The 15,609-nt window shown below is 44.3% G+C and overlaps 1 protein-coding gene across 1 annotated transcript in view; it reads right to left on the bottom strand.

Annotated features, from left to right (window-relative positions):
• The window catches only part of ANKRD17 (ankyrin repeat domain 17), an 85,416-nt gene that overhangs the window by 59,526 nt on the left and 10,281 nt on the right, over nt 1–15,609 (bottom strand). Inside the window, 1 exon segment of the mRNA XM_029073757.2 lies at nt 710–863. Within this exon segment, the coding sequence (XP_028929590.1) occupies nt 710–863 (154 nt within the window).

Consider the following 15,609-nt stretch of genomic DNA (forward strand, 5'->3'; position numbering starts at 1 on the left):
TTCACAGCCTGTGAATGCTTCTGACTTTTTGCCTTCTAGTGTGCAAATCAGGGTTCTATAGACACCTCAGGAAAAATGATGCCAAAATGATTCTACCAACATCCAAGCGGTATTAGGAAACTCAGGTGTGTTTCCACTGACAGGAGTTGAGGAAATCTGCAAATCACTCCTAAGGGCTACATCTATCTCCAAACATTTTGGGGGGAATGGTTCCATGATAATTGTTCTTTCTGGGTTTCGTAGAAAGAGGAAGCAGCGTGGCCTGGCGGACAGAGCACAAGATGACGAATCAGAAGGAGCTGGGTTCTAATCCCGGCCCCACCACTTGCTTGCTGGGTGACTCTGGGCAAGTCACTTTGCTTCTCTGTGCCTCAGTGATCTCAACTGGAAAATGGGGATTAAGACTGTGAGCTCCATGTGGGACAGGGACTGTGTCCGACCTGATCTACCCCAGCACAGTACCTTGCACAAAGTAAGTGCTTAATGAACACCATTAAAAAAACACCAACCATGAGGGAAATAGACTGTATCCAAATTAATTAGCCTGTATCCACCCCAGCTCTTAGAATAGTAAGCGCTTAACAAATACCATATGAGGGGAAAACAAGGAGGAAGAGTGACCTTTCTTACTACAAAACACATAAAAGCACCCAGCCTTTCACACACAGGTACACATCCCTCAATTTCACTATTCGACTGAACAACAAACCTGCAGCTTCCAGCAAAGCTTCCAACCGGGCTTGTGTTTCTGGATCTACCGTCCTCAGGTCTGCCCCGTCGGCAGTGCCCGACAGGAGCAGCTTGGAAGCTGTTTCCAGCATGGGATTTTCTAAGTCATCCTGATCCAAAATGAATGATTCCACCTGAAAAAAAGAAGACACACCCATTTTAATGCACTCTGCAATTACAAGCATGATAAATTAAGAATCTTTTAACGAAGCTAGTGGAACGGTCAGTTTGGCTGTGTCTAGAAAATCACCAAGGGAAGCAGAAAACCTGTTTCAACTAAAGGCCAATCTATGTTTCGTCACCGCTTGTGCTGGTGGGTGTTAACCTAGGATTAAAAAGCAAGATTGTGTCAATTTTTTGTTAGTTTGATGGGCTTTTTTTTCCCTTAAATCCCCTGCAAAACCGCACTATGGCCGATTACAATATTTTAAGCGCATCAGTAGTTAGGTAACCTGATAAATATTCCTCTCACTGAAATGCAAGTGTCAAGAGTGAAAATAGTGATTTAAGAAGGAATTTTTGCTAATGATATTATAAAGCTCTCCCTCATGGCCAAAATTCCCCTTAACCAAAAGCAAAGGCAATTTAGTTGAACATGAAATATAGGAACTACTTAATAAATTTTACAGGGTTCAGTATTAAAATTCAAAGTACCTTAGAGAATTTAAAAGTCCCGGGAAAATTTTATAGCTGGCCATTCTTTCACATCGTTTTCCCCAGTTCCCACATAGTCCAAAGCGAAAATGTACACTTTATTGAATTATACAATAAGGCATTTAACAAGTCCTTTGCGGATGATTGGGAGGTGAGCACTATTGACACACCAGAACGGAGAAAGGATTCAAGGATAAAAGAAATAAATCCGCTTTTATGGTAGCGGAAAACGCACCGTTGGGTAACAACGCTTACAGAACTGTAACAAAATTCTCCCAATCGGAATGGAGCTTAGACGGCAAACACGTGCTTTGTAAAAATTCGGTGCCGTGTCTGGGAAACTTATTTCAAGTATAAAGCTTAACTTAATAGCCTATTCACTAACACAACACGCCAAGAGGATTCCTCAAAACACATTCTCTGCATCCTTCAAAGGATCGTTCCATGGAGAGGTGATTAAAGATGGATTCAGGGAAGGCAAGGGGGAAGAGAGCACAAGCCAAATGCAGGGCTTGAAGAACAGCCAGCAAGAAGCGGCTATCTGCAAGATGGAGATCAAAAATTCAAATATATACATATATACACATACACACACCCCTACAGTTGGCTCTGACGGAACAGAAGTGTGTGGTAAAGTTTAGTTGGACATATGGGATACAGAAATAAGAAATGATGTGGGTACAGGCAGCTACATGTGTGTGTTGGGGGGTGTTGGAAATTCACACACCCGACCCCCATGGTCTTCGACGAATGCTGATTGCCAATTTCAGACACGTTAATTGATTAACTTCGGTAAAAACGGATTGGTTTAATGCTCTTGATGTCTCAGCAAAATACACTTTCACAATTCTTTCTTAATCTTGCTTTAAGTAGTAAATCAAGTAGTGCAGGAACTGGGGGAGGGACAGCAAGATGGAGACTAATAGTCATTTTCTGGCATTGTGTCTCAATAACTTAACCAGACCTACCAAATGCAGAAATAACTCATTTCTTGCACTCATTACATTTTTTATCCTCCCCACATTAACTACAAAAAGGTTTTCATGTTTTGAATGTTAACCATGCTGGTTTTGTTAAGGGACCAACACATTTGAAGGCAAGACAGATGCTAAGTACTTTGAAAAATAAAATCTCACAGATACGGAAGAGCTGGTCAAAGGTTTCTCTCGAAGACAAAAAATGGTCGCTTTTGTGGAGAAAACCCCCTCAAAATCTATCTCTGCTCTAGAACAGATCTGCCGTTTTAAACCCTCTTATTCTAAAAAAAAAACAAAATCATTTTTACAGGGGAGGGACGGAGCCTGGGTTTAAGGTAACTTGAATTACACAGCAGAGCAGAAAACACTATGAAAGCAGGAAGATATGACCAGACGTGGACATTATATCTTCTGTGCAAAACTATAGCTCCCAGATGTAGGCATTATCCACTACGCCATGCTGCTTCTCTGTTACCAGGCATTACTACCCCGTAAGCTCCTTTTGGGCGAGGAGAACATTTGACTGGCTACTATATTCTCCTGTGCGCTTAGTACACTTCTCTGTACACAGGTGTTCAATACCACTGATTCTCTGCTTTGAAATGCATCCCTTCCGTTGTCAATCATATTTACTGAGCACCTACTGTACTCATGGTTGAAGGGGAGGGGAAAAAGATAATCACATTGCTGAAAAATCTAACTAATCATAACTATACAACGTAAGGGAAACTGGAAAAATTCAACTGAGAGCTAAAAATCATTACCTTCCAAAAGCACTCCAACAGCTGAAAAAGTATATCTCGTTTAAAGAGAAGTTAGGTTATGTTTACACCTGAGGTCAGTAAGACTCATGTGTCATAGTACATGGACAAGAATCTTCGCCTAATAGACATTTTGAACGTAAGCACCCGTCTGCCCAAAACAATTTAAATGAGGTTTCCTTGGAGTGGGGGGAGTGGGCAGATGGAGTGACACCTGGAGAGCCCTTACATAACCACACTCGATCCCTTAATCAACTTTATTTGGCTCCGAAAGGAGTGTGTGCTGCTCACAACTGAAGAGGATGGCAAAACTGTAAATGAAGAAATACGCGAGACAAAAAAAAAAAAAAATCCAATTGAACGACAAGAGGATGTAGAAAATAAAAACAGGCCAATGCACGATGAGAAATAGCAAACTAGAAATACCGTGTCCCTCTACTTGGCAGTTGGGTCTTTTAGCTACCTTAGCCACAGTTCCAATGACTAATTTGACTTCACCAGATACTTCTACCTGAAAGGATCGACGCCTCCCAGGTCTGCTATTAACCGTTCTGGCAGTGAAACGCCAGCTGCCATAGAAGGGGGGTGGCTGAATCAGTAAGTGGCAACGTATCCATACCCGTGCAAGTCAGAGTGTCCCCAAGTTGAGAAAGGGCTCCAGCTACAGATGTCCTGGATTTTCTTTTTTTTAAATGGTATTGGCTAAGCACTTAACTGTGTGCCAGGCCCTGTAATAAGCGTTGGGGCAGGTACAAGCTAATCAGGTTCGTCACAATCTGTGTCCAACATCAATCCCAGCTCTGCCAGTTGTCTGCTGCGTGGCCTTGGGCAAGTCCCTTCACTGGGCCTCAGTTACCTCATCTGTAAAATGGGGATGAAGACTGCGAGTCCCGTGTGGGACATGGATTAGAACCCATGACCTTCTGACTCCCAGGCCCGTGCTTAATCCACTAGGCAATGCTGCTCATGCTGGTTTACTGTCTGGAGAGAGAGACTAGCCATTTTAAGCTTTCAAATAGTATTGGTGAACTATTTTTTCTGTAGGTCACCTCCTCATATCATAGATCCTAGAGTCTCTGCTATCTCCAGTAGGTGAGAAGATTCAAGATTACGGTTTCCATTCCAATTTATGAAATGAGAAGTTTAAAGTATTCATTCATTCAATAGTATTTATTGAGCGCTTACTATGTGCAGGGCACTGTACTAAGCGCTTGGAATGTACAATTCGGCAACAGATAGAGACAATCCCTGCCCAATGACGGGCTTATAGTCTATTCAAGTATGGAAAGCGAAGAATAACTCGGAACACGCGGAAAGGCTTCCTGAGGTAATAAGCTTATTAATCTCTTTATTGCCTTATCATTTGAAGAATAGATACGTGTAGAAAGCAAGTGTCGCTTGTACAGAACATACTGAGCTATGTGATGAGCACTGAGGGTCCAAAGAGGTCAAGGAATATTTATGTCTCTGTGGTAAGTTTCAAATTCCCTGCAAGTTTGGGCGAAAGCCAAGGAGAGTGGGAATGGATTTTCACATCAGTCAACAAATAGTGGCAGGAGGAAGATTTGAAGTCTCTGTTCCTACTCTTGCAATGCAGAACAATGTTAAGTGTGGTAATGTGCTACATTTCAGAAGTGAGGAAATATAATAATTTTACACTTACATGAATTTTTTTTTTTGGCTACACCCAAAGGGAATCTTCGGGGCCATTTAAAATATTTCAATTGGGAGCAAACACTGTTTTTTTAGCACTGCTGGGCAAAGGTCCTTCTGCTCGTAAATTTTTGATTTCTTTTCCTAATTCTCCAAATAATGAGTTTACAACTAGTATTTAAGGATATTTTTCTAGTGGGAGTTTCAACGGTCTAGCTGTCCCAGGTATCACCTTATTTTTGATCCACCAGCATAGAGCCTGTTGCCATAGTATGACCTGCAGGTATGACTTTTCTTTAACAGAACTTTCAGCTTTCCGTCTCGATTATATTCTCAAATCACAAAAGCACTTCTGAATACTAAAATTTCTTAAAGAATCTAGTATAATTAAAAGAAGGGTGGGCAGATGGGTGCGTGTGTGTTTACATAATACATCTCAGGGTAACTGGAATAATTGTTAACTGCATTTTAGTGCCTTTCCAAATTTTGCAAGAAGTTAGGCTAACAAACATTTCAGGCAGGAAGCCCTCAAAATCCAGATCCTGCTTTGCCAGTATCAACTTTTATTATATCTTGGTCTGTTGGAAACCCTGGCACTGGGGATCACTTAATAATAGTAACTATGGTATTTGTTAAGCGCTTACTATGTGCCAAGCACTGTACTAAGCACTGGGGTGGATACAAGCAAATCGGGTTGGACACAGTCCCTGCCCCACTTAGGGCTCACAGTCTTAATCTTCGTTTTACAGATGAGGTAACTGAGGCCCAGAGAAGCAAAGTGACTTGCCCAAGGTCACACAGCTGACCAGTGGCGGAGCCAGGATCAGAACCCAAGACCTTCTGACTTCTACGCCCATGCTCTAGCCATTTCACCAAGCTGCTTCTCAGTGTCATATTAAATTAGTACCTCAAGCATGGCTCCGTGGAAAGAGCACGGGCTTGGGAATCAGAGGTCATGGGTTCAAATCCTGGCCCTGCCACTTGTCAGCTGTGTGACTGTGGGCAAGTCACTTCACTTCTCCGTGCCTCAGTGACCTCATCTGTCAAATGGGGATGAAGACTGTGAGCCTCACGTGGGACAACCTGATTACCCTGTATCTACCCCAGCGCTTAGAACAGTGCTCTGCACAGAGTAAGTGCTTAACAAAAAACCAATATTAATTAGAAGTACATAAGTGCTTACTCTGTGCCAAGACCTGCTCAGTGTTAGGATAGGAGGATATTTATTTTGTTAATGAGATGTACATCACCTTGATTCTATTATTTTGTTAATGAGATGTACATCACCTTGATTCTATTTATTGCTATTGTTCTTGTCCGTCTCCCCCGATTAGACTGTAAGCCCGTCACAGGGCAGGGACTGTCTCTATCTGTTACCGATTTGTACGTTCCAAGCACTTAGTACAGTGTTCTGCATATAGTAAGCGCTCAGTAAATACTATTGAATGAATGAATGAGTAGAAAAGGAGGTACCTTATTCCCATTTTAGAGGTGAAGAGAGTGAGGCCCAGCAAGATCAAATGAGTTGGCCAAGGCCACCAGCAGGCCTGTGGCAGAGGCGGGATGAGAATTTCAGTCTCCGATTCCCAGTCCACTGAGGGAATTTGATTTCCTTTGTCTGTTCTTCTTAGCGTTCCCTCTACCCCTCCGCCACAGGCCCCACACTTTATCTCCCGGCCTGGAACTAGCTTCTAGAAGATCTAGCTCCAGTTGACATCAGGATTTAATTATCACTAGGTTGAGTTTATGGATAGAGAGCATAGAAAGAATGGGAAACAGAAGAGAGCTCAGATACCCTGTGAAAACTGTTCTTCCTTTATCACAGTTTCTAGACAGCACACAAAGTTGTCCTTGCCTTAGAACTTCAATTTCCCCATCCCCCTCACCGGCTCACCCCGCAACCTTGAAGTATCCTGATAGCGTGAACAAAGTTAGAGTCCATTGATTCATTTCACAATTGAAAAAAACCCAGAAATTTCAAAGAGAAAGCGCTTAGTACAGTGCTCTATACAGCACTCAATCAACAGCACTAATAGAAAAAATAATTGAACACAAGCTGCCTTTTTTGAATAGACTGCGAAAGAGAACATTGAAAATTAAATATTGGATTTACATTGAATTCGAACTGTTTCATTATTGGCAAATACACTGCTGTTCGAACATCCCATTAGACCTGTCATGCTTTTTAATACTCTGATATTGTTTAGATCTCAGACATGCACTAATGAGGAGCAGCGTGGCTTGGTGGAAAGAGCCCAGGCTCGGGAGTCAGAGGTCGTGGGTTCTAATCCCTATTTATTTTGTTTAACGAGATGTACATCACCCTGATTCTATTTATTTGCCATTGTTTTTATGAGATGTTCTTCCCCTTGACTCTATTTATTGCCATTGTTCTTGTCTGCCCGTCTCCCCCGATTAGACTGTAAGCCCGTCAAAGGGCAGGGACTCTATCTGTTGCCGATTTGTACATTCCAAGCGCTTAGTACAGTGCTCTGCACACAGTAAGCACTCAATAAAATACTATTGAATGAATGAATAATCCCGGCTCCGTCCCTCGTCTGCGGTGTGACCGTGGGCAAGTCACTTCACTTCTCTGGGTCTCAGTTCCCTCATCTGGAAAATGGGGATGAAGGCTGTGAGCCCCACGTGGGACAACCCGATCACCCTGTATCTCCCCCAGTGCTTAGAACAGTGCTTGGCACATAGTAAGCGCTTAAATACCATCATTATTATTATATTACTGGACCTTGGAAGGATTTTCTATGGGAAACCATCCTTTGTTTAGCACCTTTGCCCTTAACACTATTTTCACAGAGCCAATAAAGAGCAGTGAGCAGGGCAGAGCACTGTCTTCGGTAGGTGTTTTGAAGGACTTCCTGCTGAAGTGAACTGTGGAGGTTGTGTTGCCTAATGGAAAAATTATCAGATGGGGAGCCAGGAAACTATGTGTCCGCTCATGGCTCTGCACCCTAGCCTGCTGGGTGACCCCGGGGAAGTTGCATCACTTCTCTGGGCCTCGCTTTGACACGGCTAAAATGGGAGCAAGAAAGACAGAGAGCCGGTGTGGAGCCAATGATTCTGCTCAATCTCAACCCTCTTTCTCTGCCAAATAATGCTTTTTTTTAAAAAAAAAAAAAATTCATTAAGCCACAACTACATTTTAGACACATTAGGTCACTTAAGGTCAGGTCACACCCCAACAAATATTCACTTTCGGCTCAAATATTAACGAAACGCTTTACTGAGCTATGTAGCCCGGCAAAGTGATTACGGTCACATTTTCATTCCATCAATGGTATTTATTGAGTGCTTACTATGCGCAGAGGGCTGTTCTAAACGCGTGGGAGCGTACGATGCAAGAGAAATAGCAGACGCATTCCCTGCCCACAATGAGCTGCATTTGTGAAATTCCACGCAATTAAAACGACTTCTAGAACCCCTCAAATGGAAGTTACAAACAAGATACTCCTCACAGTAGAATTTCTTTTCCTCTAAGATACTTCAGGTTTACTCCCATTTAATTTTTTTTAATGGATTCTATCAAACCACCGATGGGGACAGGATCTATTGCAAGCCCGGGCAGTTTCGGCGGCCCTTGTTGAGAGGGTAAGATTAGGGAGAAAGAGGGAAAATTCTCCTGTCCAACTCCTACTTAACAACTTCCAGCTGATCATGCCACCATTTCACTTGGGGAAGCAGCGTGGCTCAGTGGAAAGAGCCTGGGCTTCGGAGTCAGAGATCATGGGTTCGACTCCCGGCTCTGCCACTTGTCAGCTGTGTGACTGTGGGCAAGTCACTTAACTGCTCTGTGCCTCAGTTGCCTCGTCTGTAAAATGGGGATTAACTGTGAGCCTCACGTGGGACGACCTGATTACCCTGCATCTCCCCCAGCGCTTAGAACAGTGCTGTGCACACAGTAAGCGCTTAACAAATACCAACATTATTATTTCACTTCTTCCAACAATCCACACACCATCCTTCTGCTAGTATGAGACTCAGACGTTATCCAGCTGAGAGGTAACGAGGAGGTCATTCCCACATTTCAATAATCCGACCGGTTACCCTACCTTTAGGGAATAGTTTGTGTCAATTCAGAAGGGAATTGTCTCCTGCGAACCACAACAGAAAAAGCGGGATATTTGGCTTCCTGGGGTTCATATTAGAACTCAGTTCTAGCCTTGTGGTGTCCTGGATAGTAATTCATGAAGATTAGAATCCATTTTGGGCCTATAGCAACAGCTGCAGTTTAAAAAATTCAACTGTACCATTAAAAAAAATGCATTTTTGCTATACAACAATTCTCAAAATGCCAGCTATGTATTTAGAAGCCTACAATTACAGATGAAATCACAACTGTGACTCTTTCCAAAGTTTAAAAGAAAAAACACCCCCAAAACTTCCAAAATGTGTTCTTTGAACTCCAACATATTAAAATTGCAGCTTGAAATTTCACTTTTCAAAGGTAGAAATCGATCAGTGGTATCTGAGGGCTTTACTGCGTGCACTATACTAACAGCCTGGAAGAGTACACGACAACAGAGTTGGAAGACATGTTCCCTGCCCACAAGGAGCTTACAGTCTAGAGGGAGAGAGAAGCATTTGAATGTATTTCAGATAGGGGAAGGGACAGGGTATAAGGATAGGTACCTAGGAGCTGGGGGCCAAGGATAGGGTGCATATCAAATGCCTAAAGGATACCAAGTCGAGGGCATGGAGGATACAAAAGATTAAGAGAGGAGACAAAATGAGAGCTTAGTCGGGGAAGGCCTCTTGGAGAAGCTTGTTGTAGGCAAGGGAATGTGCCTATCAACTCTTTTTTTTTTAATGGTATTTATTAAGTGCTTATAATGCGCCAGGCACTGTTCTAAGCGCTAGGGTAGGTAGCTTCGGGCTAATCAGGTGGGACTCGATCCACATCCCACATGGGGCTCACACTCTTCATCCCCATTTCACAGATGAGGTAACACCCGCGGAGAAGTGAAGTGACTTGCCCACGGTCACCCGGCAGAGCCGGGATTAGGACCCAGGCCCTTCTGACTCCCAGGCTCGAGCTCCATCCACGAGGCCACTAGACACCGTCAAATAGAGAAGCAACGTGGCTCAGTGGAAAGAGCCCGGGCTTAGGAGTCAGAGGTCATGGGTTCTAATCCCGGCTCCGTCACCTGTCAGTTGTGCGACTTTGAGCAAGTCACTTCACTTCTCTGTGCCTCAGTGACCTCATCTGTAAAATGGGGATGAAGACCGTGAGCCTCACGTGGGACAACCTGATGATCCTGTACCCACCCCAGCGCTTAGAACCGTGCTCGGCACATAGTAAGCGCTTAACAAATACCCACGTTATTATCATTATTATTATTAAATACGAGACGGCAGAGGAGGAAAGACGACAGGGTTGGAGAGGCAGATTCTGGAATCATCCACGTCGGGACGGAAGGCGAAGCCACGGGTGCAGGTTGAGTTCTCTGAGTGGGTGTCCGTGGAGAACAGAAGACGAACCAGAACCGAGCCGTGAGGGGCTCCCAGTTCGCCATGTGCCAGTTCACCTTCGGTTTCCTCGAACAGAGTTGCTCCTTGTATTCACCTACGAACGCCTGTGCGGCTGAAAAGGCCATTGTGAAATCCACAGTCCTGGCTGAGCGTGGAATTAGAACAGTCCTTTGTAAAACAGAGCGGTTCCTAGAAAAGGCCACTAGATTGCGACTCTAGACAATGACTTCTGTCCTTCTTAATGGGACAATGTGTTCGACTTCTCCTGTGTATTTAGTCTTTTGTTCTAGAGCTCCTGGACATGTGGCCCCGGCTCTGTTCATTCCATGCTGTGAAGGGGAATCACTTAGCGTGGATCAAATCCAGGAAGGATTATTATGAAGAAGGGGCTGAGCAATTAATCGCTCTCCTGGGTTTCTACGGTGGACCATGAGGAAATACTTAGGATAAATTTTTTCCTACTCCTTAGCACACTTTTAAATTGCTTCACTTAAGGGCGGTTTAACAGTAGCCCAAGCTACCGAGGAAGATGGTGGAATCTTCAAAGGAGGCAAGCGGCAATCTGTCCTGGAGGAGTTAAGCGTGGCTTTTTTTTTTTTTTTTTCGCGGGGGGAAGGGCTTGACAGGACCGAATGACCTCTCCTGGCCCTAGGAGCGACTGAACATCGAAACCACTTCCCTGCGCCACATTTTGAAAGGAAAACCTCAAGCTCCTCAAAGATCTAAGTCCTTCAAATGAAACGAAATGGCTTTCTCCCCAATTACTAGGCAGTCTTCATCTGTCTTGCCTCCTGGCTGGCTGTAAAAACAACTTAATAATTGTCACATGAAATACTTGTGTCTAATTTGCTATTTCTTATTCAGTTTCTCCATTTCTATATCAACTGGATGCAAGAGTTATTCATCTCCAGAGATGCTTATTCTGTTATTCTAATTAGCAATGTCCTTATTTGCACTCTTTGGCAAGAGTCTGCTAATCCCCAAGCACAAGAATGCCCACCAATAAAACCAATTCAAAAGCATATTAACCAACTAATATTAAGGCATCAGACTCCCAGCTGAGAAAAAAATGTAAAAAAAAAATTACAGAGAAAATTGAACTTTAAAGTTTTTCGCTCACTGTAAATTCATAAATCTGCCAATCCTGAGGGTCACAGTCTAACGAGCTCCTTTGATCGGCGAGTCATTTGAGCAATGGAAAACAAGGAGTTACATTTCCACACAGTGGGAGACCATTTGTGCGTAACAAATCCAGGGCAGGAACTAGTGTGGTTTGGAGCTAATGTTGTGTGGGGGAACCAGTTTTGCGTGGGATTGATACTGAATAGAGGAGGAAGCAGGGGCCGAGAAAGAGTAAGGCCGGGTTGGAAACCTTCATTTCCTATGCCTGGGAGATGGGGATTAGGCCTTAAGAAATTCAAGTTTTCCCTCAATGAGATCAGAGCTGTTGCATTTGTTTTACATTTTTCATAAGCATTGCGCATCTCTTTTAAACAGTCTTTGGTAAGCACCATCGCCATAAGGTGAGTTTTCTGTTTGATGCTGAATACCAGTCAGCAGCTCCGATGTACCTGTCTTTACACCCTGCCCTTCTCCTATCTGTAATACATTCAAATGCTTTTCTCTCCCTCTAGACTGCAAGCTCCTTCTGGGCAGGGAACATGTCTTCCAACTCTGTTGTCTTATGGAGGTAGGATGAGGACAGGAAGGTGCCGAGCATTAAAGTGTTTCTGAAGCACGTTACTTGCGTTGCACTCTGAAAACCACTTCAATCTTTTTCAACTGTTTCAACAGTGAGGAGAGTCGAATTATTATTTTTCTCTTTCGGGCTTGTGAGTCTCATGCAACGATCATCTTCCCTCCTCCAATAATCGGACCATGAAATCTTGGGCAAGATTCGGGGGTGTAGCTCTGTTTATTGGGGAAGTGTCACATAAGGACAACGTTCACAAGGAAAGCTAAGGACACGGAGTTCGAAGTCCTGCAGCTGTATAGAAGCGCTTAGTACAGTGCTCTGCACACAGTAGGCGCTCAATAAATACGACTGAATGAATATTAAGTTTCAAAGCTAGCATTATTCCATTTCCTCACGCCCCAACCAATATAAAGAAGAACACAGGTGGTCACAAAACTTAATTTAAAAGATATCTATTATTATCTTGTCCTTTGGGAAGGTGAAAGAAATTCTACCCTATCTGGGAGTCTCCTTAGCCAGGTGATGTATCAGCAGCAGGTTCTCACCAGCCAAGGCGTCTTCCCGAAGAAAGGGGGGAATTGTCCATGCCTGTACTTTGAGCAGGTGCAGCTACAAATCGCTATACCTTATCATCCCCCCTCCTCATACCATTACCTAAAGATAAGTGCGGGAATTATTCCCTTCCTCCTTAAGATGGGCCATTCCAAAAGCCGGTCCCTTCCGGCTGCTGACATCAAAGGAAAAGGCAAAAGGGTAACGGGATCTGCCGCCGAACTGGCACGACTGTGTCGCTGGCTGGCTGGCACTGGCGGACAACTGCTGCAGAGCACCTGCATTGGCACTGCAGCGTCACTGCCGCGGCTCGGCTTCCGGTACGTCCGCGTGACCCGGAACGGGAGACTGAGTCGAGGAGGACGTGGGTTGGGAAGAACGTATTCACCTGGAAACCACCTCCTCCTTTCACAGCCAAGGACTAGAGATCTTCTCATTTTGAACAGCGGGGAAAGGACCCTTGCAAAAATGAAGCCCGATTCTGCTCCGGGGATCATCAGCTCTCCACGATAGGCATTCGAACGGAAGCCAGAGACTGGACCTTTCTCTGGATATGTGGAAACTACCACCTCGTTTCGCAGCGAAGAACTGGAAATCTTCTCATTTTCAACAGCCGGAAAAGGGCCCTTGCAAAATGAAGCTCAATTCGGTTTCAGGCAAGTTCAGGCATTCTCCACTACAAGCCCTGAAACTGAAGCCATATAATGAAAACTTTCTCTGAACGACTGGGACGGCTTGAGATGTCGAAAAGCCAGCATCACGGAGGGCCAATCGACTCCTCTCTTCCTTAAATCAACAGGTGGCTGGTTGGCTACAGGCAGCCACTAACGGGCAGAGAAATAGGCCATTCCCCGCGCCCCCCCGGATTTAGAGATTTCAATGCAGTCAATGGAGAACTGGACAGAGGCGGTCCTAAACACTGACGTTCGTGTTGACGATGCGTCGCGGCCACTTGTACGACCGATAACCTCCCAGAAAGAGAACTGTCTACCCTAATTGTCCAACTCCTTTGTTTTCACAGCCGAATATCTTAGCAGTCATAAATAGGAAGCTCGAGAATAAGCACATCTCATTACTTGGCCCCCGGTTCAAATGAGAGGTCCGCCCACCTCTGAATTATACAACAATCGTACGTGATCTTTTTTATGCCCAGTTAAAACCCGTTTCTCTGGAGTGATACCTCTAGATCGTGAGCTCGTTACAGGCAGGGAACGTGTCCGCTAATTCTGTTGTGCTCTACTCTCTGCAGTGTTTGATAGGGTGCTTCACATACAGTGGGCACTCAAGAAATATCATGGACTGATGTGGGTCGCTGAGGTTATCCCTTTTTCATTTCTTCCTTCTGCCCCGCACACACTAGTCAAACGGTAGTATCTACTGAACACCTAACGTGTGCACGGACTGAACTACATACTTGAGCGAGTGCAATAAGCCCCGAGAGTGTACATTAACAGAGTGGGTAGACATGTTCCCTGTCCATAAGGAGCTCGTGGTCTAGAGTGAAAGTTTAAAAGTTAATTAGAAATGGCATAAAATAGTAAAGGAAGGTACCTTCAGGTCCAGTTCTCTGTAGACATTTCTGAATACTCATTTCAGTCACCATTCCTGGATATATTTAAGAATAAAAAGTCTACCCTCCATATTTCCAAAATGAAATTACACTCTGAGGTCTTCTAGTCCCCCATTCGAATGGCTTCATTTTCATGTAAATTACTGGAATCTCTAGTTCGAGAACTCTAGTTCCTAGGTAAGATGGCTCCCATTCAGTGGGTCGCAAAACCTCCGGATTCAACGAAATTTTGCTCGACGTTTCACTCCACGTTCTTCTACCGGTCATTTTTCACCCTTGTTTTGACCACAGGAGTATTATCCGCTGAACTCGGTTACAGAACCGAGCACAGCATGTGCCCCAGAAAACTTTTTGATGTTGAAAATGGAATCAAAATGGGGCTTCTTCTTCAAAGTTACCCTTTGCTCAGTTTCGCTTCTTATTTGCAAATTCTAGGTTTGTACCGTACTGCCTGTTCCAAGAGGATGGGGTCAGCAACTCCACTGCACAGATCGGAGGCGAGGGATGCATCCCGGGTGCTCCCTGCCACGTACCTGAAGCTCCGACCACGGCATGGCTCACTTACTCCCATCTCCTCGCTGCTCTCCTTCACCCACCTTCGCCTCATCTCCACCGGGGAGGGAAAGACTCCCCCAAGAAGATTAATCTACAACACCCAACTCCAGCTCGGATACAAATGGATTATATTGATTTGGACGTTTAATTTTTGGTTACTTTAGAGAGATCTACCTGTAATTCTTCTGCCTATATCCTGAGTCTACCTCCTGTTTTCACTATCTGGGAAATAGTCATTTTTATCCAATGCTCCCATTCAACAGTAATCTCCTTGAGGGCAGAGACCGGGTCTTACCATTACCTCCCCCACTGTCACTCTAAATGGTGGAATCTAGCATGCAGTCAGTCTCTCTCTCCATTTGGCTTTGACAGGGGCCGGAATCTCCGTTCGCAACCTCGCAGCGACATTAGAGCTGGAGGGAAGGGAATCAGGTCAGCTAACTCCCACATTTACACAGCGATGCTATCTCGAGACAAAAACCCAGTTTCAGAACTGAAACTGGGCATAGAGGTTCCTCAATGGAATCTTCAAGACGGAGTGCTAAGTTGCACCGGGTTGGCTTTTCTGAGCAAATTAGCTCCAGTAAAACCGCCAAGAGAACCACGAACCCCTGTGTCAGGCCAAATATAGTTCGAGGCCTGTTCAACCCAACAGAACTTTAGAACTTTGCCAAAATCATTACAGGAGCGCCGTGCTTCAAAAGTAGAAATGTCTCCATCTTGCCCTAAACTTTGATGTTTCCATCTAAATAAAAAGAAAGGACCCTTGATATTCCCAAAGAGCCATTTGGCTCCATTTTAATACACATCAAACACATCGCATTCTCTCTGTAGCCCCTCCTTCCTCGTCTACCGCACAGGAATTTACAGGCATCTGAAGTCACTCATGTACTCAAACGCTTTCAATAGACCTCTCCTGCCAGCAATCTATATCTATAACTAGGACAAAACAATCTGGATGGGAGATAATTCTGA

The sequence above is a fragment of the Ornithorhynchus anatinus genome, chromosome 10, assembly GCF_004115215.2.
Source record: "Ornithorhynchus anatinus isolate Pmale09 chromosome 10, mOrnAna1.pri.v4, whole genome shotgun sequence".
Classification (NCBI taxonomy): Eukaryota; Metazoa; Chordata; class Mammalia; order Monotremata; family Ornithorhynchidae; genus Ornithorhynchus; species Ornithorhynchus anatinus.